This window comes from Pempheris klunzingeri, chromosome 19 (genome assembly GCF_042242105.1).
Source record: "Pempheris klunzingeri isolate RE-2024b chromosome 19, fPemKlu1.hap1, whole genome shotgun sequence".
Lineage (NCBI taxonomy): Eukaryota > Metazoa > Chordata > Actinopteri > Acropomatiformes > Pempheridae > Pempheris > Pempheris klunzingeri.
The window spans coordinates 2,391,770-2,418,615 of record NC_092030.1 but is presented as its reverse complement, the minus strand read 5'-3'; the positions used below and the strand labels follow the sequence as shown (position 1 = coordinate 2,418,615).

At 42.0% G+C, this 26,846-nt stretch overlaps 1 protein-coding gene across 1 annotated transcript in view; it reads left to right on the top strand.

Annotated features, from left to right (window-relative positions):
* The window catches only part of LOC139218992 (matrix metalloproteinase-17-like), a 54,641-nt gene extending 28,113 nt beyond the window's left edge, over positions 1-26,528 (top strand). The window contains exons 4-10 of the mRNA XM_070850755.1: positions 2,713-2,999; positions 13,645-13,821; positions 14,746-14,848; positions 16,227-16,309; positions 17,218-17,370; positions 18,049-18,306; positions 26,203-26,528. Coding sequence (XP_070706856.1) covers positions 2,713-2,999; positions 13,645-13,821; positions 14,746-14,848; positions 16,227-16,309; positions 17,218-17,370; positions 18,049-18,306; positions 26,203-26,528 — 1,387 coding nt within the window. The remainder of the gene's footprint in view (positions 1-2,712; positions 3,000-13,644; positions 13,822-14,745; positions 14,849-16,226; positions 16,310-17,217; positions 17,371-18,048; positions 18,307-26,202) is intronic.
* Positions 26,529-26,846: the final 318 nt, after the last annotated feature.

Sequence of the window (26,846 nt, the reverse complement as noted above, 5' to 3'; positions counted from 1 at the left end):
ATCATGAAACAACTGTCGAACATGATTTGTTTGAGAAAAGAATTGCTTTCAAGATGCCAGTTTCAACAAAAGAAGAAATGGAGATGACAGAGGAGCTTTTCATGAACAAGATTGTTTGAAGTGACAGAACTTCAGTCTCTGAACCTTTCTGTGACCTAAATGTTTACCATGATTGGCACAGTCTGGGTGTGACAGTCCCAGAGGTGGTGCAGCTTGTCTAAACTGATCAGACATAATGAGGTTTTTGTGATATTGTTGGTGTGGAGTGAGATTTGTTTATGCACCATGAAGGGGAGAGGTGGGCAAGAATTAACACTATTATGCTGTCGTTTTGAGTTTAAACGCCTAATAATACGATTTCAGCCCTCATTTAGTTGGCGACACCCATGGTTACTGGTGTTAGCAGCCAGTGTGGTTTAACACCACAGTAAACACTCCTCGAGCAGCTGCTTTGTCAGAAATACAACAGAAGAACATGTGATGCATCTGTTTACACCGCAGCCAGACAACCTCATGCTGTTTTTAATTGTTGGTATAATTTCATTATATATTGTTTTAAAGAAGTCATTCAATATTTGTCCGTTTTCCCATCATGACCTTGAGCGACTACGTTGTGATGTCATGCTGCACACAGCGTGAGCAGGTTTCCACACGACAGCAGGGCACAGTGAACGGAGTTGGTTACCTCGCTGAAGTGTTGGAGATACATGCTTCCATTTAATGACTCACCACACTGGTGGCTCTCAAAGCTTCCCTGCATGTCCTCACCTGGAAAACATCACTACATCTTAATAGCCTTGCTCGCATCAGAGCACTGTTTATTGGTCACGGACCAGAGTCATTCAGCTTCAGCTGCCCCCCCCCCCAGGCTGATAACCAGGAGATTAAGACATGGCAAGTTGTTTTGTTGACAATTTAGAGTATTACAGTATTCTGATCGTATGTTTAATATGAACTAGATGACAATATACATTTTTTTTCAATATCTAAAATAACATTTAAAAAAGTTTAAGTGTCTGCAGGTAAAATCAAGTGTGTGCTGGAAAAAACATATTTAAAAATGGATTAAATTGCCAGCCAAACAAAAAGAGACAGTGTGGTATCCCCTGAGTGACAGAGAATTAATTTATAAGCCGGTTTATCCACTGAAAAGTCACAGCTCAGCTGAAGTGCACTCACCTTCAACTCTGCCTGCAGAGTTTACAGTCCTCGTTGCTTTCTGAACATCTCTCCACTCACTCACTTCCACTCTCACATTCACTGCCTTTTTCATGCAAATTTCAGTGACTGAGAAACGCAGGTGGTTTGACAGATGGTCATTTCTGTTTTGGAGCATGTATGTGGTGTTTGTGGCAGTATGTGTGGTCTTAAACTAGTCCCCAGGTCCGTCTACCACGATCAATATATGAATCGATATCCATGTTTGGGCTCCTTTTTTCATTGCGCCACAGTCTTGTCTCTTTTGATGCGAGTCACAACACTCAGAGGTCAAGATTTTCAATAAAATCCACCTGCCCAGTGCATGGAGTGCAGCCTAGCATGATATGTTACCTGGATAGCCCTGAACACCTACAGTATGTTGATAATGGATGTTTAGATTAAAACACTGCTTTGTTCATTATTTTCTAGCAGGTTGTAAGCTGGTTGCGGCAGCAGCCTGTCTTGTCTAAGAGCCCATCCCACTGATGAACACTCTGATTAAATTTTTCGAGCAGCCTGATGTGGCCAAATCGCCTCTTGTATTTAGGCAAAGTGGGTTTGTGAGGAGAAAAAAAACCAAGTGCGTGTAGAAGCAGAAGGGTAGGAAGAGGCAAAGAGTGATTGGTGGAGAGAAAAGAAAGGGAATGAGAGAGACAAGAGGATGGAGAAGGAGAGGGGGTACACAAACTTAGCATGTCTGAGTGGTTTTCTGTTTATTCTCGTCCTGTTTCCTCTGAGGCTGACAGAAAGAAATCACTTGAGAGATGTTACGGTGATGAGAGGAAGCAAGAAAATTAAATAAGGGATGAAAAGGAAAGACAGTGAACAGCCGGTGAGATGTTCCTTAAAGCTGATGGTGTAATTTCTTCAAACTCGCACTGTATTCTCAACTTATTATTAGTATATGTGAGCAGCAGGAGCACCGAACTATGAAATGCAAAAACCGATGGAATCACATAAAATATTCTCACAGATATTTTTGTTTTCAGTCAGGCGTGTCCCAGTGGCAAACATGGTGTATCTGACCATTGGGCCTTTGTGGTTTTATCCATTTCAAAACTATCTTTCTATCCTGCTCTTCTCCTGCCAGTGTTTACTCTGTACCAACCCCTCCTGCTTCCCTTTCTAACTTCTCTCTGTCTCCTCTGCTCAGCGCCGCCTTTCCCACACTTTCACTATTCTTGTCTCCTCTCTGACTCCATGCTCGTCCCTGTCACCCTTACACCTCACATGCTCCTCTTCTTTTCTTGTTTTCTCCCACAGATTTTACCTTTCTTACCCTCTCTCCTGTTTAATTTCCCCTTTCTTCTCCTCTTGTTTCTTGTCCATCATACTTTTTCCTCTCAGCACTTTTACTTCATACTTCTTTCAAGTCTCCTTTATCAGCCACCTCTTCCCCCATCTCCTTTCTTGTCCTCTCAACTCCCCCACACACTTTGTTCCCTCCTCTTTACCCCTGTTGTCTCTCCTTCTCATACATAATATATTCTCTCTCTCCCTTTCTTCTCTCAGAGTGAGGACGTTCCCCAAGGATTCGGCCTTGCTGGGCAGGGACACTGTCCGGGCCCTGATGTACTACGCCTTGAAGGTCTGGAGCGACATCGCACCCCTTAACTTCCACGAGGTGGCCGGCAGCGATGCAGACATTCAGATCGACTTCACTAAGGCCGACCATAATGATGGATATCCCTTCGATGGGCCAGGGGGCACCGTGGCACACGCGTTTTTCCCTGGAGAGAGGTTCACAGCTGGGGATACACACTTTGACGACGACGAGGCCTGGACCTTCAGATCTCCAGGTGAGGAACATTACGCTCTGCTGCATTAAGCCACAGTCTCAATGTTTTTATGTAACATCCATTTGGAGCCAGAGTGAAATGGACTCTATTTTCTATCTATATTTATATGCTCGAAAAGAGAATTTGGTTTGCTGTTACTTAAAGCATTTGGAAGACTCATGAATGTTCTTTAGTCGCAGCTGAACTGTTGAGATTTGAAATATCACAGTGCAAATTAAATTCTACTATCCTGTTGTTTTGAGGTGAGTCTCATAAGTCTCATAACCTTATCGTCATCTTTTTGATGTTTCGATTTTGGTGAAGTGAAGCTTTAAGTGGTTATCAAGATGACTTAATTAGCTGAGCCAGGTTCATTATTATCTGTTCTAACAGTCATCAGCACACTGACTGTGTTTTGTCCGTTCCAGAGAAACATGTTCTTTCAGCGTATTTCTGCCTTGAGCTGTGTGGGGTAATATATTGGTTTATGCAATGTTATCCTGAATGATCTGGCCAAATTTCTTTCATCAAACAGTTTTCAAAGAGCTTGATTACCCGCTGAGGGAGATCTGCGAGTTTGAAATGAGGACAGGATGACAGCGGCTCGAAATGGAATTCAATCAGCTCTGCCAATCAAAAACAAACGAGCTTATATTAGAAATATCCATTATTCTTAGACAGCTGTGGAAAATGCAATGCAAACACAGCTCTTTGGTCTTCGTGGCTTTAGAGCGTAAACCTCCTCATTCACTGACTCGTTTGTTCGCTCCTTCATACATTCACTCACTCACAATACAAAAGTTATCCTCTCTGCAGACATCATCATTCACTTGCCTCTTCCTTGCACTTCTGCTGAACTGTCTGCGTCCTTGTTATCTCATGAATAATTGCGAATTCCAGAGTCTTTGCTGTTTGTGTGTTCACTCCGGTGCAAATGCAATTATTGGTGGCACAACAGGCCATTTTTCAAAATGTAACCAAATTGTCACGTTCTGATAAGAAGCAGTCTTGTCACTCAACATCACCCTTATTTCTCCCCGCTGTCCTTTGCTTTTTTAAAAAAAAAATAGGGCAGGGAGAGAGGGTGGAGAGCAGGAAAATGCAGGGGAGCATTAAAAGTCCACTCATCCGGATGAAATGAGCGGATGGAGTGATCTAGTCGCACCGAATGCATCGTCAGACCGAGGAAGTCTCAGTGCGGTCGCACAAATGACAGCATAAATCATTAACTCTTCTTTTCTCTTGCTTTCTTTAGTCTTCCTTTCATCTGGATGAGTGAACTCAAAATGACCTTCCTCTCTCCTCTGCTCTGTACCTCCATTCATCCCTTCTTTTCTGAAGGATGGACGTACAACAGAAGCGAGAGGGAACGCTGAATGGAGGAGAGGTGGAGATGACGTGAGAGCCACTTGACTTAAACACCTCAAGTTTCCAGACTAAGTGAAAAAAAAACAAACAAGTGAAGTTAAGCATGAAAGTTCATATTTGACATTGGAAACATGAGCATGACGCAACAGTCGAGATACATTCAGCTGTTGTTCTTCACTAGTTCTAACTAGTCTAAACCTTTTTGGCCTTCTAGCTGTTATTTAATCTGCAACGAAGGCTTCAAAGCCACGCCGTCATGAATATTATGAATTATGTGAAATTAAGTTAAAAACAGAAGCAAGTAATCAAGAAAGCGTGACACGGTGTTTTATCTCCGACAAATATATATGTATGCTTCTTCTGTGAGCAGCATTATAAACTGGTCCGGCAGTCCCAGGATACAAAGAATAAATAGAAAGCTGAATTGTGCAGCAGCATTATAGCAGGCTCTGTTAAGTGTGGTGATAAAGCAAGGGTTTGCTAGACGAGTGCCCCGAGGCTGTAATCCTGAATGTTAAAGCTAAATTGGATATTGGCATACAGTTTCTCTAATTTTGAAGTAAGCTGATAAGGTAAACAAACAAGAGCAATGTATTAAAATTTTAGGATATTGGGTTTTATCTCACAGTACAGGCACACAAATTTTGTTTAACCACCTGTCCAGCTGCATTTAGGCAGAATCATTGCAGGGTTCAGTTTGCACAGATGAGTTAAGTGTTGTTCACTTTTGTACAAACAATCCTCAAAGACATTCATAGTGTTGCACTCAGCTGTGCACATACAAAGGGACAGAAATATTTGTTTTCTTTTCTCTTTTTTGATATGTCAACGCAGTGGCAGTTAGAAAATTAACTTTCTCCGCTTATATCTGCTGTTTGTGGTTAATTGATCTGTCTGTGTTTTTTGCCATTGTTTCTAGAGAATTGAGAATTGCACCTAAGCAGGACAAAAGTCATCGTTACTGTCGTGCTGGATATATCTGCTAAAAAGTTCCCAGAGCCAAGAGATGAAGTGGTGCCAACAGTTTGTTATATTTGGGGATGCGATTACTCTGATTTCAAGTGAAGCCTTTTTCCTTCCAGCAGACACAGAATTGCCTGACTTGGCAGCTTATTTCTAACTACACCTCTTCTTCAGCTCGCCCTCAGACATCCAAAATAGAGTAATTTCTGGATAAAGATAAATTCACGACAAAACTTGATATGAGTACCTCTTCTGGAACCAAAACAGTGCAGGTGCTTCATAAAACGTTGTTTGCAGATTTCTGACAGTGTGAATGATTATCCACACAGGACCGAGCAGAAAAGTGCTTTCAGTGGAGTGCAGATGATCGACCAGGTGATCTCTGCTGAGCCTTACACCCACTGCGGAGGGCACCACTACATTAAACACTATCTGATGGGAGGACAGACTTTAACACAGCAGCTATTAATACCCTCCCACTTGAAGTCAAAAAGGTGGTAGAGATAACAGAAATGGGGATTTAGTCATGTCTTATCATGCATAACTTTGGTAGAGTATAACATATTGGGTATAAGAGTAGTTAATTAAGATCTTCCTGTTCAAAATGAGACCAAGCTGTTCTATAGATGTCAGATTTCACACGGACGCAGTTGTTGATGACTTGTGGCCTGTGCCATTCGGTGGGTAATGACTGGATAAAACAGATTTTTCAAATATTATGAATCATTGCAACCACAAGAGGTTGTTTAGCACAATGATATAAATGTGTGCAAAAAATATTATCGGCCCAGTAGTATGCAAGATCAGCTGCGGACAGACAGATACACACACATACCATTTGAAGCAGCTGAATCTGCTTCAAATACATAATCCCCACTAGGTTAACGCCTGGCAGAGATAACGACAGCAGGCCTATAACACTGCGTGATTTCCAGAGCTATACACTACATGCACACCAGACACCAGCACTGAAGAAGTTCCCATTTGTGGGCCGTTCCCAGGGCGGATTTGGAGAAACGAGCGTTCGAGCAAATCACCTTTGGTCACATAAACAAGTCTGTAGAGGTACACACAAGTATTTTAAGTTGCTTAATATGATTTTGGCATTTGCACACCAAAAAAACAACATTACCCTGTTTTTGGTGAATATTGGTTGGCCGTCACAGTTCTGCAGCAGGATTTTACTTATAATACAAGGAGCTCAAGTTTCATTTAGTGTGCAGACAAGTTACTCTCTGTTGGCAAAAAAGCTAATATTTTGTGAGACCTTGTCTGATATCCGTATCGCAGATTTGGAGTCTGAAGCACTTTGTTATAGAGAAACCTAATGTCAGGCTGACATGGTTTCATAACGTCTCCTCAAGAGAGGTCTATTGAAAGATATAGCGCCCCGTGATGCATTCTGACCTCGTGTTCTAGATTAAACCTCAGCCTGTAGGATGGAGCTTAGTGTGTGTGTGTGTGTGTGTGTGTGTGTGTGTGAGAGACGCTGTCCATCCCAGCTGGTGAGCCTGTGATGGGGCCAGGACCTGCGTGGATCTCCTTCTTTTGTTTTGCGCTGTCAGGGCTGTGAGCCATATGTTAGAGGACAGCAGCTCAATCTGCTTCAATTAGACCTCCCACCAGGCCACAGCAGTGGCAAGACAAGCAGAATATGCTGTAGTGTAGTCTGAATGTGTGTATGGGGCGATGGTGGGGGGGCAGTGGCAGCTGCAAAGATGTAGGTTTGGTTAATGGGCAGGGCAGTGAAGCAGGGAGGGGTCATCATCGGCTCCATCATAGTGCTTTCCAGAAGACAGACAGCTTACAGCAACAGCTAAGCCACAGTAAAAGTTTTATTAACGACATTTGTACATAAGAATAAACCAGTGAAACAGCTCTAACTCCAGATCAGTATAAGCAGCAAAGTTACCGCCCTTGATGTGTTCAAAGTGCTAATTTGATTTTTATTTTGCTGACTAAATAATTCAGGGAGACTGACAGTTGATGATACTCACTGTTTTAGTGCATCAAAGTGGCCTCCGATGTGGGAGAAAGTAAAAATATGGATAGATTCTGTGAATCATCATACCTTTCAAGGGTACGTCTTTCTTCCACTGTGATGAATCCCCTCAAGGGTGAAATTCGCATCCAGTGCATCAAATGTTTTCATCTGTAAAGAAAAGCACAGACTGCTATTTTTAACTTAAATCTTCTGGAGACAAAAAGTCTCCCCAAATGTCTTTAATCAGCTCCCCAAGGATAGCCACAGACCTGGTGCAACTGTCTCTTTCTCTGTGGTGTCAGAGTAAAGTTCAATTTACCTCTGGATTATAATTCTTTGTTCAGCTGCTGGGTTTGCTTTCCGTTCCGCTCTGAGGCTGGCAGACACACACTGACGCAAAGGGGAAAAAAAAGTGAATTAAACAACACTTAATTTCTTCAAGTTACACCCCACCAGCCCCACCCTGCCGCTGTCTCACAACATCCTCCTCCTCCTCCTCCTCCAGCACCATCAGCTTGTCTCTAAGGCATTGTTTAGCTGATGTCCGTATCACTGCTTCTACATGTCGTTCTGCTTGTAAGGCAGCAGACGTCGAGTCCTGCCCGGCTTAACTCAGCTATCGGATTCATAAATTGTTGTTCTTAGCAACTTTTTCAAAAGCGCGGTAATCCCTTGAGAAGATGTAAACTTGTTAGGTCAGCCCAGGAGGTAAGAAGTGAATGTTGGTGCTTCAGCAGATTGCAGAGCTATATTATCGTCTTCAGAAAAATGAGCCTTATCAGACAAATCCGTAGCTGAGTAATTGCCTTTGCTAATTCCCTTCCCCCCAAATCTCCCGGTGCATTGTTCTCAGCGGGACCCTGATTCCGGGGCCGCTAAGGCCACCTCCTAATGTGTATGATGATGCTGAATAGTGGAATATTAAGCAACACATTTAGCGGACAAGCTCACCCCCACTGTGTGATTGATGGTTTGGCCGTCCATTAGGACTGATGAAAGGCGTAATCTAGGTGAGATCAAATAAGTGGAGGTCTGAAAGTGTTGTTTTTGCTTTGAGAGGCAACAGATTGTTTCTATTAATTATCACTCTGCCAGCAATCTGCTTCTGCAAACTGATTACCGTGACTAAAACAAAAGCATCATTAAGCAGGTGAATCTTTCATGACATTCAGTTTTTTGTTTTTTTTTTTTGTTCTGTGTTTGCTACAGTGATGAAGTGAAGATGTGTCCCTGTGAAGAAACAACACTAATAAAAAAGACAACTCTACTCTATCATCACTCATAGAACCTCATAGTACATAGTACGGTGGTTGTAGTTGTAACAGTTGACCAAGTCTGGTTTTCTCTGTTATGTCCACATTTTAAAATTACAAGGGTAAAATAAGAAGTCAGGAAACTATCACTGCCACTCTCTTTTATTAGTGCGGAAGGAAAGTGCAGCTAGATATACGCAGGTATCGTAGAATACAAACTCTCAAGGCTGCATCATGTTGTTACTTGTATGGAGCATTACTGAAAGTGTAATTTAAAGTTTTGTCATTAAACCCACCTTGTATATCACATCACACAATGTCCTCACCCTGAGCTCCACACCACCACGTTTCCAGACCGATGCTGGCTGTAACGGACCAGACAATAAAACATGATTCAAGTGCAATACAGAATAGGAAAACGGCAAACAATGCTGCAGAACAATACAGAGGAAGCACCAGGATCAGAATCCAGAGACAATAAACAAACCACAATGTAACACAAACAGGGACGGACGAGAGGAGGGCAGAGTGAAACAGTGCTGCAACAAGAAACTTTATCCACTCAATAAGAATAAGAATAAGAATTAGACCGACTTTATTTATCCTGGAGGAAATTGTTGTGCCAGTGTGCCGTACAGAGGTCGTCACCACAATACATACACAATACAAGTCCCCTAACTCACTTTTGTTTTGTTAACTTTTCCTCTAAAATCAAGTAAATATCACATGAGCTGATGATTATAGTTGTGCCATCATCTATAAAGGATACACACTGTTAAAATGTGTAGTTTGAGTCCAACAAGTCTGAGTTTTTTCAGATTAACAGTATTAACTTCTACTTTGTGCGAATGATGTTGATGTTGTAGAAAACTGGAGGATACAGCAGGAAAACACTTGAATGAGAGTATGATTGAGAGCTTTATATTGTAAATATACATTAGTAATTATTAGTTCATTAATGTTAAAAGAAAAACGTTGTTTACTTCCTGTGTGGTGCAGTGATGGTCTCAGCGTGCTCTGCTGTTAATCCAAACCCTGCGCTTCACGTTCCAATGCCTTTGGGTGTATCTGTGCTATAAGTAGTACACGTCTCAGCAGTTAAACCACATAATAAACAAATGATAGATCAGGGCCAGTGTGTCCACGGCTACTTCACACTTCCCCACTTCAATCCATTATTTTTTAGCCTTTATTCGTGAAATGTGTGAAACTTGTTGTCGCGGTCATGGCGGACGGCTGTGTTTTTTTTCCTTCCTGTGGTGTCTGCTTTGCATCCCCTTTTGAAATTTAACCGGCAATTTGACATACAGGCCTGCGTTCTGTTATTATCTCTGTTAGTGGATATAAGAAGACGGCCTTTTAAGATGACAGCCACTTTTGAAGCCTTTGAGGAATTCATATGAAATCTGGAGTTGACAGGAGAGAATCTGTGTTAAGTTAAAAAGATGCTGTCAAAGAAAAGTATTTCAGTTCAAACATGCTTCCTTCGTGTTGAGTCTACATTAATTCTGTGATTTTTACATTTAGACATTCATTATTACTTCAGTATTAAGGAAAAAACTGTGTTTAATCATAATTAATTACAGCGAGTAATTAGTTCATTTATATAAGTGTGTGTGTGTGTCTACTGAGTGTGGTGGTCACTCTTGTTAAATCTGAACAACTGTGCCATTGGACTTATCATGTCAGTGAGTTTACATGAAATGAGACGGGGCTGTGTTCGTGTACCTCCAGCAGACAAACATGTAAACAGGCTGCTGTGTTCGGGCTCACTGAGCATGCAGGAGATGTCGGGAAGGGACTGTTTTCTTGTGGCCTGGACTAGTAACCACAGAAAGTTTGTGCTTAAGCTGAGTTTTAATGCCATTACTGACACTTCATAGTTCATAGTGGCAATTTGAGATAAGCTAATGTACCTACTGTCTGTCTGTGCTTCCATTGCACTGATGTGATTCTAATTAAAAAAGAGACTTAATAAACACAAGCAGAAGTGCTGTGGTATTTGGCCACAGCATCGCAAGGACTCGCATCAAATGGAGAAGCTAACCTTTGAGCTGCCTGCTTCTTTCAATCTAAGCCACATCATCCTTATTTAAGCTAAGGCAAATACTGGAGGCCAGAGTGGTTACATCACACTGCTTCACTCTAAAGGGTGCACTTGACCTGCACTGTATTCAGTGCACAACAAATGATGCTTACCTGGAGCACCGGAGGGTCTATATATACCAAGGTGAGTTTCCATCATTCTGTATGAACAGATGTGAAGGTTTTTCAGAACCTTGAATGAAACACGAGAGGAGAAACACGTAAAACTTAATGCTCAGTGTGTTATTATATCAGAATATCTTACTGTAGGCTGAAGAGGAATGACGGCACTACTTTAATTATATGTTTCACCATTTGTCATTAACTTTCTTGCATGCCTTCTTTATAGCGACGTGGGCTGACGAGGCTCGACTTTGCCATCTAAATATGGAAATGGACGCAAGATAAATTTACCTCGGCTGACATTGCTTCTGAAAGCAACGAAAGTTTCAAATTGTTTTCCTGCAGCAGATTTCATAGTTCGGATAACAATAATAAACAGAAATGCTGTACTGGGCTGCAGACTAGAAAATGAATCCTGAGGCATTAAGTAATAGATTAAATACAGTGGAGGAGATAACCAGCTGCAGAGTGTTTCTTGGCACAGAGACAGCAGCTGCTATTGTACATGATGTTGTTGTTGTTGTCCATTCTGTTTACCTCTGTGGGGAAAAACAGATGTATTGACGAGGAGCTCTGGTCAGGGGGAGAAGCTTTTTCTTTTGCCTGGATGTTTTGGATCTGGTTGTCTAGGAATGCTTCCTGGAAAGGAAAGTTTGGACGATGGTAATGATGCGGGATGCGAGCAGAATGAGGAGGATGGTTTCAACGGTCTCTGGTTACTCAATCATTTAATTTGTCTGGTCTTATCCTGAGTGGCCAAAACTACAGAGAATTGTTTCGTACTGTCCAAACCAGCTGTATGTCCTCAGCTGCTGCATGAAGAGCATGCCCTGCTGCACCTCTGTGGTGATTCAGTGTTGGGGCCCTGAGAGGATGATTGCATCTGCTAGACTTTAGGTTAATGTACCTTGTCTTGTTTGAATTAGTGTTTTTATTAGCCTTTCCCACCAAGTCTAAAACTTTAACATAAAAATGAATACTAATATAAAACACAAGATTGTGCATGTTTTCATTTATAAATAAAACACAGCAATAGCTACATCTACAGAGGATTGACAGATAACTTCCATAATAACGTTTGTAATATTTGCCCCCTCTAAAACTTTTCTAATTTTGGGAAGTTCTACAACAGCTTGTGATGCTTCATGTTTGCAGGGCTGATTGCTTTCGATTACACAGTGCTGCAAATGTTTCCTAGTCAATTAACACAATATCTTAGTTGTTAAGACAAGAGTCAAGACAAACTGATTTCGTAAATCACTCTTCTGAAAGCAGGTTAGTTATCAGGAGCTGTGGAATTAAGGTGTAAGGAAGATATCAGGTCCTCAAACAAAATATCAGTGTAAGTCAACAGAGTTGCTTCAGACTCGTGTTGACTGCAGCTTCCATTAACATGCTGGCCCTGTAGGCAAACTTGAGGGCATCCACGTAGGGCTGTGTGATGTTTTTGAGGTAGCCAGACACAAGTCTTTTAAAGGTCTGACATCAAAGTCATTCTGTCCTGTGATCCTAGTTTTTGAGGGCTGAAAGGCAGGAAGAGTTTAGAGATCTTGTGAAAGAAGCCCTTAATTCTCATCCTTGGCATTGTGCAAGGAACGCATTTGGGTTGGTAGAACGCTACTTAATGGCTCACTGGTGAATCCAGCATAACAATATTCAATATTCTGTATTCAGCAGTCTGTCGAGGTGCACAAAGTCTGTCTCACTGTCTCTCCCTGCCTTCCAAAATGAATCTGGTTCATCCATCCAATTCCCTCTGCTCTGACTTTGTCCACAGGCATTACATTTATTCTGTCAGCCTCACATGGACCGTAAATATGATGACATGGTACATGCTCTGTTCTGAGACCCTGATCTCTCTGTCTGTATCCTTCCCTTTGTCCACCTCTCCTCTCTGCACCGTGTGCTGCCGTAGATTAGAGTTGGCATTTGCCTCCTGAATGCCCCAGTTGGGTACCGTAAGCACGAGTGCGTGTCCCAAGCCGAGGCCAACCCTAGGTTAACTGAATGCAGACTAGAGCCTAGCCACCAAGGAACTCTAAGCTAGCTTGGCTTGACACGCTGGCTCTCCATATTTTTGCAAATCTCCAAGCCCCAGGTTTTGTCTTGCTTCGTAGAGCCCAACAAAGAGTTGGGAGTCTTTTTCTTTTCTGTTTGCTTTAATAACCTGTAGGCTCCTTAGGTGTCTTTCGGCACTTAGGTTTTGATTGCTAGCCAAGGGACTCAAACAGTATTACCATAGTTATCTCACCATACCACATGCCTAACAGCACTCAAAGCCTCCTGAGCTGTCTGTCATGCCTCTTAATTTGCACCATAAGCAGATAAGTTGAAAAAGGATAAAGTACCTGAACAGGAATTTGACTGGGTCAATTTAGAAAACAGACTTGCAGAGGAGAGATCACATTGCTTCATGTGTCCACTGGGTCCTTCCAAAACCATTTGCTAAAACTCTTTCTTGCCTCATCCCCACACAAACTCACAGGATGCTCGATCAATTGAAACATGCACATCACGGGAAGAGAAAGCAGTTAACCTGTAGCCTCTTCACACATCACCAGTACAACAGGTTCCGTACTCATAGCTGCAGGCCTTGAGATTCTATTGGAAAAACAGTGAGGAGTTGGTTTGTGCAATGTTCTTTTTACACTGAAGAGTCAACCTGACAAGTTACCTGGTAGATTTGGTGCATCGTTATGATTTCTCATTTTATTATTCAGCAACCTAAAAGAAACTGCGGCCATCTTGCTGTGTGCTATTGACGTCCTTGTATCTTTAAAATATCTAAGTGGGCAGCAGTTTGACTTGCACACCTTTGGGGAAATTATACTATAAACTATTGTGATAAACTCTTGCTTTGTTTAATTATCTTCCTCCGTCTCTCCTTCAGACTCCCATGGGATGGATCTGTTTGCGGTTGCAGTCCACGAGTTTGGTCACGCCATCGGCCTGGTCCACACCTCAGCCATGGAGTCCATCATGAGGCCGTACTACCAGGGTCCCGTAGGAGACCCTCTGAAATACGACCTCCCCTATGAAGACAAGGTCCGCGTCTGGCAGCTCTACGGTACGAGCAAATATATAGTCAATTTACTGTGTGTGTGTGTGTGTGTGTGTGTTTGTGCTGTGAGGGAAATTAAATTAGCTGCATTTCCATCAGAATGTACCTTTACAAACCTGCCTTCAGTGTTGCAAAAAGCGCACACATGTGAAAAACGATTGATTAGTACGGCCATGATGCTGTTGCAATTGAAACAAAGTGGCCATGTAAGTGTGAGGGTCTTCGCATAAAGGGAAGTAACAGCATGTATGACATTTATGGAAAGTCGCAGTAACAGTATTTAAGGATACTTAGAACAGATTATCCTCGCTTTTCTGCACAACACGAAGCCTAAGTCGTCATCTACTGCACATATACGTCTCCATCACAGGCCACAAACTTATGTCATTATGAAGATGCAGTTAGTGCTACACTACAAACCAGCTGCATTGTCTTCAAGATTATTATTTTTTTTTTGCTTCTTCTGGATGTCTGATCAGTCTTATGATATCTCTGAGAGTGTGAGCCTGTGTGTGTATATCCACATTCACAGAATCTTCCTTTACTCCACTGACCATGACTCATGAGCCTCTGCTGTAATTATGTGTCTCCTAGTGCGGTGGTGGTAGCAGCCGTTCAGAGATACACAGACATCCTCATGCAGGAGGCAGCAGCTGATGAGTTCTGTAGAGAAAGGTTGTTGTTTTAATGAAAACATGGATAAAGTCAATTGGACCTCGTTATGGCATGTGACCTTATCACACCATTCACTGCTATAGGAAACGGCAGTGTGAGGAATGAGAATGATGGCCACGAAGAGGAGCGAGGTGGAGTATATTAGTGAACAAAGAAATAAAGCAGACGACAAACAGGAGGACCATGTTATACTATGGTAAAAGATAGGAAAATAGTAACATAAGTCTCATATTAATCTGACATTTGGCCTTTTAGGTGTCAGAGACTCGGTGTCCCATACAAACCGACCAGGGAACCCCTCCCAGACAGCTGAACCTCCTGTCCTGCTGGACCTTCCTGAAAACAGATCCTCTGTCCTGTAAGTAAATAAGATGCTGTGAGATGAGTCTTTCACGAATAAACTGCTACTGTACTCACCAATGTTGCAATTTCATTTTCCAAGCTTCAGTTTTTCAGTAAATCCAGATGAAGTGTCATGCTGTCATGACCAGAGGAGTGACAATAACAATCAGATATGATTCTGGCAACCAAAATGATGCTTGACCATAATAAAGTTAGGGCCATAATAAATGTTCACCTACATTTGTAAGAGCACTATACTTTTAAAACAGGTGGTGTTTGTTGCAGGGTCATTGTATTGGGTGTCATTATGGATGCATTTCTATGTTTATGATGGTTCCTTGTACATCAGCATAACTATATCATGATTGTTTTTTTCATTTTCTTAATTTTTCCCCACTTCACGGAGAAACAGCAGAATCTATGCAGGAACCCTCAACATTTATTATAAAAAGAGTCTTTCAAGCTTGATAAGAAGTCATGAGGTGCCAACAAAGTAAATTAGCTAAGAGGCTGAGTGTGAGCATGGGAGCCTGCCTGTCTAATTAAATAATTCCCTAAAGCAACTTGGGCAGCTATTGGCCTGTAGTTTTTCAGATTATCAAGGATAATTAGACTTAATTTTGCCCATTTATGTATTTTGAGTGTACAAACACAGGCTCACACACCGCCAAGCAGTAACCTTAAATCATTCCCCAAGAGGTCCAACATAGAACTTCACAGAAAAGTCTTCATTCTGAAAGTCTGCAATTGAAATTTGTTTCAGAAAACACACACAGCCAACAACAGGGCAGCATTGAGGGGGTTGTCGAAGCCGAACAGGCAGCACTAGGATGATTAGCCATCTTTTGCTCCCCAGTTTACGGACTTCCATTGCCTTCATTAATCATTTCCCACTGATTCCATCAGGTCATGATGCGTGAAAAAGCTGGATTAGGCCTGACAAGGGCACCTGTTATGACCACTAGGCAGTGGTGTAGTGCTAATAGAGTCATGAATAGAGACCTTTGTTGGTAATATAAGGCCTGGCGGGCTCCCACTCTCAGCCCCGTGGTGCTAATGGCTTCATCATTGGCAGGCCGGCCACGTCAGCCTTAAATCACTTAAAAAAAAAACACGGATAAATGCACCAAGGGATTTCACTTTGTTAGCCTGATAGCACCTCGTCTTTTGTCTCACTGATTCACGCACAGGCACCCAGTGGCAAGAAAACGAGTGCTAATGGATTTTATAACAAATAAACTTTTCTCAGATTTTTAAGTCATTTTAGATGATAGCTAAGTCCTCGGAGTACAGAAACATTTTTGTCTTGAAGTGTTAATGTCCAGTTTTACATAAGAGGTTCTTCTTCCCTCTTTTCACAATGTTTGGTCTCCCTACTTTCACATCTCTCCCAGGCTGGTGCGAGATGCCCCCGACAGATGCACCACTCACTTTGATGCAGTGGCCCAGATACGAGGGGAGACCTTCTTTTTCAAAGGTATGGAGTCATAAAGGGAGACAGACGGACGCGAAGCCACAGAGCTGCGTGGGAAAAATGAAAAGAAATTAGCTAAATGAGGTGAAAGTAAGAGGGGAAGAGCAAATTAAAGAAGGAGAGCGAGGATGTGGATGAGAGAGTGGGGTAGATGTAGACACCCGCCTGAGCCTTTTGAGCCCTGCTGAGAGACTGCAGTCCAAAAATTACATCAGGCTTTCATGCTTGCCCTCTAGAGGAATGACCCCTAGCCTCTCACTGACAACAGAAACAAGAAACAGGCTCACATACCCTCTGCAGCAGCAGTGTTATCAAAGTATGCTGAACTTTAGCTGACATTTCAAAACCTTTTTTTTAACTTTTTAATGTTTTATATAACTTACAATGCATGACATTAAAAGTTCATAGATTATTAGTACAATCATTTTGCCCTTTGAATGTTGTTTTTTTTCCAGATATTTGAACTGATCTAAATATAGATGCTTCTTGTAGTTCTAGACAGCTCTGTAACATATGGGATGGTGTTTTTCTGCCTTATAGTTAACCCTCATGTTCAGTCCCTACCTGAAATGTCACCACATGGGTAAACTCTGCTAAAGGTAGAGATGACAGTGGACAAACTGCTGAGGAAAGGAAACTGCTAAATGTAATAAATTCACATCTGCAGTTAACCTTGATTCAGCCCTTCTTTGAAACACAAAAACGTTCAAACAACCCAACTCGTCGACCTTGAAATGGACTTTTACATTCACAGTGCAAGTTGGTGTTTGTAAAATCTCCACACAGACATGCACAGATGAGCAACGCTGATCCTTGTTGCATTCATTTACATTTGCACTGTTACTCATGGAAAAATCAGCATCCCAAATACTGCCGATCCTCATAACTCTGACGTGCTCTGTCCCTCGTAGGAAAGTACTTCTGGCGACTAACAAGAGAGAAGCACCTGGTGTCTCTGCGTCCTGCTCAGATCCATCGCTTCTGGAGGGGCCTCCCGACCAACCTGGACAGTGTGGATGCTGTGTATGAGAGGCCTGGCGACCACAAAATAGTCTTTTTCAAAGGTACTGAACCCAAAAACATCTACATTCTCATGAGTTTATCAGATCTTGGAATAAAAAAAATAGAGCCTGGTTCAATAGTGTCAGTGAACATCTGCCATCACAGGATTTTCTTTTCTTCTTCATTTCTTCTTTCCTCTCTTGTTCTGTCACAAATTCTGTTTGCGTTTTTAAAGTGAATTTGATAGCTCAAGCCCACTGTTTAATACATTTAGTGTAGTGGATACTGCATTTTATTTGACACTGCATCCAGAACATTTTTTTGAAAGACTGCTGATGGCCTGTAGACTTTTTAAGCAGTGATTCATCCACAACATAAAGAGGCTGGATGAAAAGAAACAATTCACACCTTTTTTCCAATGTTGCGAGGACTTTGAAGGAACATGACACAGTTTATTTTCTCTATGTGAGAGGGCAGAAGAGTTAGAAATGGAAAAAAGAAAAAAAAAAACTGGTGCAGAAACAAGGGCAAGCTTCACATTTGATATAAAATGTAAAACAGCTTTCCTGGCAGAGAAGGTTTTTCACTGGCTGAGTTACAAAAGTTTGTGTAGATCTTTTTTCACATCTTTCAGGCCTCTCATCTTTTCAAATCCATCGTCTCAAGTGCACACGCTGTCTGCTGTTTGTGACGTATAAAACTATATAAATAGATAGATTTTCTGTGTCCACCCATATCAGGTCTGAAGTACTGGGTATTTAAAGACAACATCGTGGAGGAGGGGTACCCTCGTCCAATCAGTGACTTCGGCCTACCCATGGAGGGCGTGGATGCAGCTTTCGTTTGGCTGCACAACGACAAAACCTACTTCTTCAAAGACAACCACTACTGGCGCTACGATGACCACCTGAGGCGCATGGACCTGGGCTACCCTAAAGACAGCACGCTTTGGAAGGGGCTGCCGCCACAGCTGGACGACGCCATGAGGTGGTCCGATGGTGAGTGGCCGTCTTTGTTCGCTTACCTGAACTCGAAACACAAAGGGGATTTTATCTTCGACACAGGTGGTGTCCAACAATTTAGCAATTTTAACAATTTTCCAAAACAGACAATCTACTTTACACAGCAGTGGGGTGAGACATGAACTCTTTTTTCCCTTAGATGTGGTTTACAGGGCCGAGTCTGTGTTCATTCTTCCGACCGTGTTACACGCAGGTGTGGACAATCTCTCTCCTCCTTCACCTTTACTCATGAATTAGAACGTAAGGTGCTCACTCCTGAGCTGAAAGTCAAGTAAGGAAATACAAGTTGGTTTAACACTTCAGACAATCACGTCACACATAAAATACAGATACATAAGTAGCAGTGATGCTGTATGACCGAATACCACCAAGGCAGATGTTTCTTTATGTTTTTCTCTGTTTCAGTAACATGGCGGCTTCTCTAAACAACTTCAAACTGTGATGATAAAGCTTTATTGCTCCTTTTTCAACATTTCACAAAAAAAATGATCAAAACGACGCCACAGATTTAATCTATCACCCAGAGTGAAAAGGTGTGAAGGGAGCCAGTGTCATATTTGACCTCTTCTTTCTCTTTGAAAGATTAATTGTATAGATTATATTCTGATTGATTACATTCAGCATATAAATGATGAATCACCACTGTCTGTTTCTTCCAGCGATAAATGATTACTCTTCCCAGAGAAAAGCTGGAGCACTCCACCAAAGCGTCAGACTGCTGGTAGCTCTGGTGTTTGCCGGTGCCCAAGGCAAGACCGTGCAATATCCTTCTCAGGGGAAATCCTCAAAGAGGAACGAATTAGAGAAAAATGAGACAAGGATGGAACAATTATGCAAGTTAGCAAACAAGCAGCTCCAAGTCTTGGAGGAAGTTTTATGATCAGATTACAATCTTGAGGTAACTTCTGCGGAGCAGTGAAACGTTAAAATGATTGGTATCACTTTAATATGACTTTAACTTCATGTCCCCCACAGGATGAACTGTACACACTGTTACTTGTGTGTGCTTGTAAAGACACCTGACATGGCTTTCGGCCTCTTGCGGTACAGCCGCAAACCTTTCTGGGTTTCCTGCAAAATCTCTGCATTACTTCCAAAGACTTGTAGGACAACCTCATGAGGCACAGACCATAGAAAGATCACTAAACAAACAAGGACTTGCCTGGATGCCTCATCGCACACCATTCTTGACCAAAAAGAACATAAAAAGTCAACTTAAACATGCAAGAAAGGCATTGGACAGGCCTGTAGAGTTCTGGGAGTGTATTTTATGAAGTGATGAGACTAAACTAGAGCTGTTTGGACCCATGAATCAGCTGTATGTCTGGTCTAAGAAGGGAAAGGCTTATGACAAGAACACAATCCCTACAGTGAAGCATAGAGGTGAGTCTGTCATGTTGTTGGGGTGTTCTGCTGCCGCACGAACTGGTGCAACGCTGGGAAAATGTGAATGTGATGCCGTCAGTGCCTCAGTTGGTAATTCCAGCAAAACTAGAATGTCCTTGAGTGACCGTCTCAGTCCTGCTATTTGAATCCCATTGAAAATCCAAGAATATCAGTGAGCTGGAAGCTTTTACACACGAGGACTTTGAGGTGACACAAGCTTGTGAGAGACGAGTGGACAATTGTATTATGTCAAAGGATGCTCAACAATGTAGTTACTTCAGGTTAAGTTTTATTCATCTTCAGCAATATTAGTAAGCTCAGCATTATTATCTCAAAAATATGTTTTATTCAACTTTCTTTGACTGGGCCGGGAATTTAACTGAATTGTGGTAATTATTGTCCCACTAGGGAATTAAATGTGGATGATAAATTGTTCACATCCATTCTGCCAGAATTCATCCATTTAGACCAGATAGGTTTCATCCGGCAAAGTCAAACACAAGATAATATCAGGAGAACACTGCACATTATTAGACATGTCACACAGCAGGAAATAGAAACAGTCGGTATAGGTTCAGACACCGAGAAGGCAGATGGTCTTTCTTACTCTGTCATAGTGTGGAAAAATGTAGCTTTCACAAGTCATTCATTAAAGTATTATGTGACATACAGCTGCAAGGACAAAAATGAATGGTGTTTTATCAAATTCAGTCATCTTAGAACAAGATAATGCTGCTGATCACTCAACTTCTCCTTTTTTTAGGGAACTCATGAGCCAATGGATTCAACAAAGTACTGATATTAAGGGAATAGATCAGGGAACAAAAGTTGGCTCTATTTGCTGATGATGTATTGATATATCTATCAAAGCCTGTGAAGTTACTCCCAAAACTGACGAGTGTGATATAAACGTGGGACACTATCAGGTTATAAGCTTAAAATACAGAAAACCCAGATAATCACATTTAATCATGACACACCCAATCTTATTATAGGAAAATATCAACTGAAATGGGAGACAGAATCAATCAGGTAACTGGGTATCTGCAAAGATAAAGTCAGATATATTAAGATGCAATCATTCCTTTTTAGAGTTTGAGCTCCAGGGAAAAATGTATTAAAGTGAACATTTTGCCGGTGAAGATAGCGCTCATACAGTTTATGGAATGGAACAGGTTGATATCCTGATATACGGTATAAAACTTTACAATTAAGAAAGACGTGCAGTCGCACAGGTCACCTCTGCCTACTAGGATACTACTGTGCAGCACAGTTATAGGCGTTCATTTGCTTGTGTACACCAGCACACTCCAGAAGATGGAAAGAAACTGAAGTGCAATAACAGAAGGGGTATCTATAGCAGCGATGGTGGCAAATTACATAATGAGCTAGTAAACACAAGATCAAGATAAATGTGATTTCAAACCTGTCAGGAGACAATAAAAGAATGTGGATTAGGTTATATTACAGTGGTGTGCATACAATACAGAATTAATTCCAAATAGATTTGATTATAGATTTCAACAAAGAGGCCTTATTTATTACTGCACACTTGTTCACAAGGGAGCATTTCAGAGCTTTGAATCCTTACAGAAAAAAAACATGAAGAGAAGAGAAAATGGTCTTGTCAATATCCAATTCCACGACATGTAGTAAGATTATCTCCAAGCCTGAGCACACGCTGGATATAAAACAGAGGTGGGACAAGGAGGGAAATTTCAATGTTTCAGAGGACGGCTGGACGGTGGGATAATTGATGCAAATCACTGCCATATTTTCTGGAACTGCCAGGTCACCGGTCATTATTGTCAAATTCGAAAAAAAAAAATTCATGAACATATTAGCAACATATGGGAGTCGACCTTCCTTTCAGATGTGATACGGTATACATGGGCGGCATCTTATTTGGAACATCAGTGATAAGAAACAGGTAAAAATACTTGTGGCACTGAGCACAAAGGCTGTCACAAGGAATCAGAGCCACCCACCGCTGATGAATGGATAGTAATGATATAAGAAAAATATATTATGGAAAGGCTGTCATTTTCCCTCAAAGACCAAAAAGAAAAATAATTTCCAAATCATAACAATAATAATAATAATAATAGAGCCAACGTTCTAAAACAAAACACAAGAAGAAGAGCTTTGTTAAAAATAATGGGAATCTGCTTGCAGTGATATTTTTTTTAGAGACATTAGTTTCATTCAACTGTATTCACATCTTTCTGCTCTCCGGCAGGTTGGGGGGGGTTGAATAATTTTGGTTACAACAGTATTAGTTTAAATAAAATTCTATCTATTGAGAAAATTCCAATTTCTATTATATATATTTTTTATTTTGGCGACCTCTGTGGTTGTATCCATGTGTAATTTGTTGTTGGCATGGCTGCACTATGCAGATTAGAGGCACATTTGCATTTGATTGTTTGTTTTTTTTTCATGTGTCAAAATGTTTTTTTAACCTTTTATCTGTTATTTTGACGTAGCACACATCGTCTTTCTTGCCAACCCATTTGCACAGTCAAACACATTCAAACCTTGGAGCTCGCCCAGTGTAATCACAGTGAGGAGCAGCTCCGCTGTAGCAGCAGAGAGTCAAGGTCACAGCGCCTGCTTCCATCAAAGCATCACAGCTACAGTCATCTGATCCCACGTGCATGTTAATGAGAGGTGTAAAATGGCCCGACACCGTTACGTTTAAGAAACTTGTGTGTGCACGTCTGTGTGTGTATTAAGCTCTCAATGATTCTAGGCCATTTTTCTATTTAAAAAAATACCCCGAGAAAACCAGCAACCGAGTCCTGAAATTTGAGATATTTGAGGCCGCTCTCAGCAGGAGCCAGGATGTCCCTAATCCCCCCTGCAGCATGTGAATACAAGGAAGCTCTTTCCCTGTCAGGTGTTTAGTGGTCTGTGTTCTGTCTTCAGTCCTGCTCCAAGCTCTTTGATGTGTGTACACCCATGTGTATGTGAGAGAGAGAGACCGAGACCGAGAGAGAGAAGAGGCCAAACACAGAGTCCTGACTCCGCTTCACCCTCAGCCATTATCACCGCAGAGCCTGGAAGGGTAAAGTTGGAAAAGTGCACGCACAAACGCACACAGACAGACCATGGGGCCTGGGAACTGGAGCCACATCAAAGCCTGCTCTCTGTTTGTTTCACCGGCTGAGGATGAACAGAGAGAGAAGAGAGATGGAACAGACAGGGGAAGAGTGATATGACAGCAAGGAGGAGGAAGGAGATACGGTGACACCTTGTTATGAAAATAGGACAGAAAGACGGGGAAGGATGTATGAAAACAGGAAGAGAAAGGGAATCCAGGAAGGAGGTGATATAGATGAGGATGAAGAAAGATAACAAAGACGAGGGAAGAAGAAAAAAGAAGAGATGTTAGAGATATAGATGAGACTCAGAGGACAGACAGAGAAAGGCAGTAAAACCATACAGAATGGTTTCTGTGCAGGGAAAAAGGTGCATTAAGGGTAATAATGTAGCAGTAATGATGATAATAATCAGAGCTGCTGACATCAGTTTGGCACCCGGGATTAATTTAGTCTTTTAGCTGCGGCCAGAAAAAGGTAAAAGAAGAAGAAAATGCATCATGCCAGAATATTCTCTTCAAACTGCGGAGGACGTCCACCTGAACCAGACAGCAGCCGTCACTGTAGTAGTGTTGCTTTAGTGGAGTCAAAGTTACAACCTCTGTCGCCATAAAGTCAGCGAGTGGCTCCACCTCTCTTTCTTTTCATGGGACTTTCATTGGATTTTGGAATCCAGGGTCTAAAATCTTAATTTTAAAGGACCTCTGCAATGTGGAGAGAAAACCAAAGAGGTCATAGAGGTCATAGTTCAGATCAGCAGCTGAAAATAGTCCCCAGTTAATACACTATAAACTACAGTGCCCAGCAGTTTTAGGAACTTTCTGATCTTTTGTAAGAAATTAAACTTTATATTTGTTTGGTTTTTTTTTCATTTTTAAAGATTTACATCTTCAATGTGGATGAACGGGCTGAGAGCCACAGACAGTAGAGGGAAACACATACAGTAAGGTGTGATTTGTTGAGAAGACAAAAGTGCAGTAACATAATTAATAGAGAAGACCAGATACTGCCGTAAAGTAAATCCCTGTGTTTTTGGGCTGAGAAATGATTCAGGGGTTAGTGGGTGAGATTCGACAGATCTTCACCACTTCTGACAGCTTTTAGTCTCAGGAAAAGAAAGAAGGATTTGAAGAAGACAAAGTGGCATTCAGCCCTGTGGACTTGGTCTTCCATTGATAGTGAGAGATGGATAACTGACTTTGTGAGTGTGCGTTCTCTTGTACTTCTACCTTTGAGAGGATCAAGATCAGATCCAGACTTGGGGAATGAGGACATTTCTGGAAAGCGGTCATATTGTGGTCACTTCTCACTGCAAAGGGCTGTAGAGAGCTATTTTGGGACTTCTTTTATGGTTGAGGTAGGACAGAGAGAAATGAATTGTATTACTAATGGTCCCCTGAAGTTTAGAGTTATAATGTTCGTGTGTGTGTGTGTGTGTGTTTGCACACTATGTAGCATACCTTATTTTCATTCTGACAGGCTGCAGCCCAGCTGGAATATATCCCTTCACCCACTTATAAGAAAACCAGCAACGCTCCCGTTTTACATGACCTTGTACATATTAGGCATTTTAATCGTGGCTCTTTTCCACACCAGAGAAGTTCTAGTCAAAACATACCATCCCTTGAGGGTTAAGGTTCAACTCCTGGGTTACATGCACTTCTGCAAAAAACAATGAATCCTTTACTTTCTTTAGACTTTGTGAGACGAGCATTGTCTCGAGCTCAAAGGCCATCAACAACGAGAGAACATTCTTCACTGGAGCTGCTTCATGCGTTTATCTCTCGCCTCCTCCGTCACGAGCTGAGAACATGAATGAGTCCACAACAGCATCTCGTGTGGTTAATTAGGCGAATAGCTGTCCAGTTAACAAACTCTCTTTCTAACAGTTCTGAGTTTCTGGAAACTGATTTGAGTGTGAAAACCAAATTCTTCTGATGAACACTGAACCTTACTTACCATATTTTTCACAGCGGCTCATGAAGCACTCAGCGCTTTCTTTTCTTCTGCCAGTACCCGTTTGGTTATTTTAGTGGCTCTAATTCATTTATGTCCCCTGAAGTGAGAGGAAAGGTTCAGTAAGGGGCGTGTCGGTAACAATCAAGTGGCACAGTGCAATTATGTTGTCAGGAATGCCCCCCAGGCATCGCTGTGTTCTGTGCTGGGCTGGACAGCACGCCCTCAAAGACCCCACACACTGACAGAAACCCCTTTTAGGTATGCAGTCCTGACCTGTTTTATTTATCTATTATTCTTCTAATGGGGCGTATGTGTAAATGTAGTCGTGGCATTTTTAACCAAACAAAAGCAACAAGGCCTGTAAGGCAGAATCTGTTCTCATCCTTTAGACAACCAATTAAATCCCCCGGAATAGCAAAACAGCATAGCACTTTCTCTCCAAAAACTTTAAGGATTGTTTGTTCATGCTCCTACTGGTGCTCACTTATCCAGTCTCTCTCCGTGTGGGTGCTCAGTCCTGCAGCTCTCACCACCAAAGTTATTGGCTATTCTGCCCAACCTCAGTATACCATCATGCGTCTGCCACCTTAGATTTGGTTTAAGTCGGATCATCGCCGCCCTACGGCAGCTAACAGCAACCAAACAATAAAAGCTGGTGCGTGTTATTTTCAGGGAGCACATCAAGTGCTGAGCAGGTTTTAGATTAATCTTATGTCATAGACTGTATTTATGGTGGATGACAGGACAGCTCCCCAAAGATGGAGCCAAAACATCTTAATTGCCCCCCCGGTGGCTGACTGCCAAATCAGTGAGAAACGCCTCCTCCTCTATGTTAACGAATGGCAATTAATTAGGCCAAATTTAAAAAAAATAAATAAAAGTACTCATCAGATAATTTTTTTCCCAAAGATGGTTTTGTCATTTTAGGTAGTTCTTCTCACACTGATGCACGTTCAAGTGATTGATAAAATAGTTATTACATTCAAATGGTTTTGGGGAGGAAAAAAACATCTTTTATCCAAAGCAGAAATGATATTCTTGATCATCGATCATCTGTTCTGGTGTGTGAGCTGATCTGAACTCTTCTCACTGGTGGTTAAACTCACTAATGTGATTGTGCTGCTCTCATATTGAATGAGATAATGTGATTCTCCATCCCTGTATATTCTCTCTGATCTGGATCTTTTGTAATCCCACCCTGTATCCTGTGGTAATAACAGTAACAGTACTGAGCATAAACACTCTGCACCCTGGATCAAGGATTCATGAAAGTACAGCCCTTGATGTTGAATGTGTTGTGTGCTTAGCGTGTGTTTAAGACGAGGGCAAAGACAACTCTGTACCGAGTGTGAATAATAAACAGAAAGAATAATATCTGTGTTCTTCACACGCACTAATCCCAACCGTGTGTCCTCTCTCCCCGAAGGCTCGTCCTATTTCTTCAAGGGGAAGGAGTACTGGAGGGTGCCGGGCAGTGACATGGAGGCGGAGGCAGGATACCCCCGCCTCATCGCTAAAGACTGGCTTCTGTGCACCGAGATGCAGTCAGACTCTCCCGACACAGAGCCCAAAAGCACGGAGACGAGAGGCAACGTGCACCATCACCCCGACCACGCAGAGAATGGATACGAGGTGTGCTCCTGCACCTCTGACACCGCCTCGCCTTTAGGTGCCCGCCCCTCCCCGTCCCCCCTGTGGCTGCTGCCACCTCTCTGGACGCTCTCGCTGGCCCTCCGCTCTGAACTGCTATGATGCCAAAGCACGGGACAACGCTCCTGAGCTGATGGGTGGAGAGCCAGTGGACAACAACTGGAACATTTTGTTCTTATGATATCATTTGGTAAACTTTTGCGCTAATTTTGCTGTTATTTATTTCACATGTCATTTGGTGGGCACTGCCAACAAAAGTAGTCGTTCTTACAGGTATTCACCTACTCTTGATGCTTTACAGAGTTTTATATGGATGGATGAAACCGCCTCATCTCTCAAAGGAAGAGGGTTGTTGAATATAAAGATGAGCTCCAACAGTGATTGTTTGTTTTCATGTGCAGCAGGGTTTGAGCAGCAATG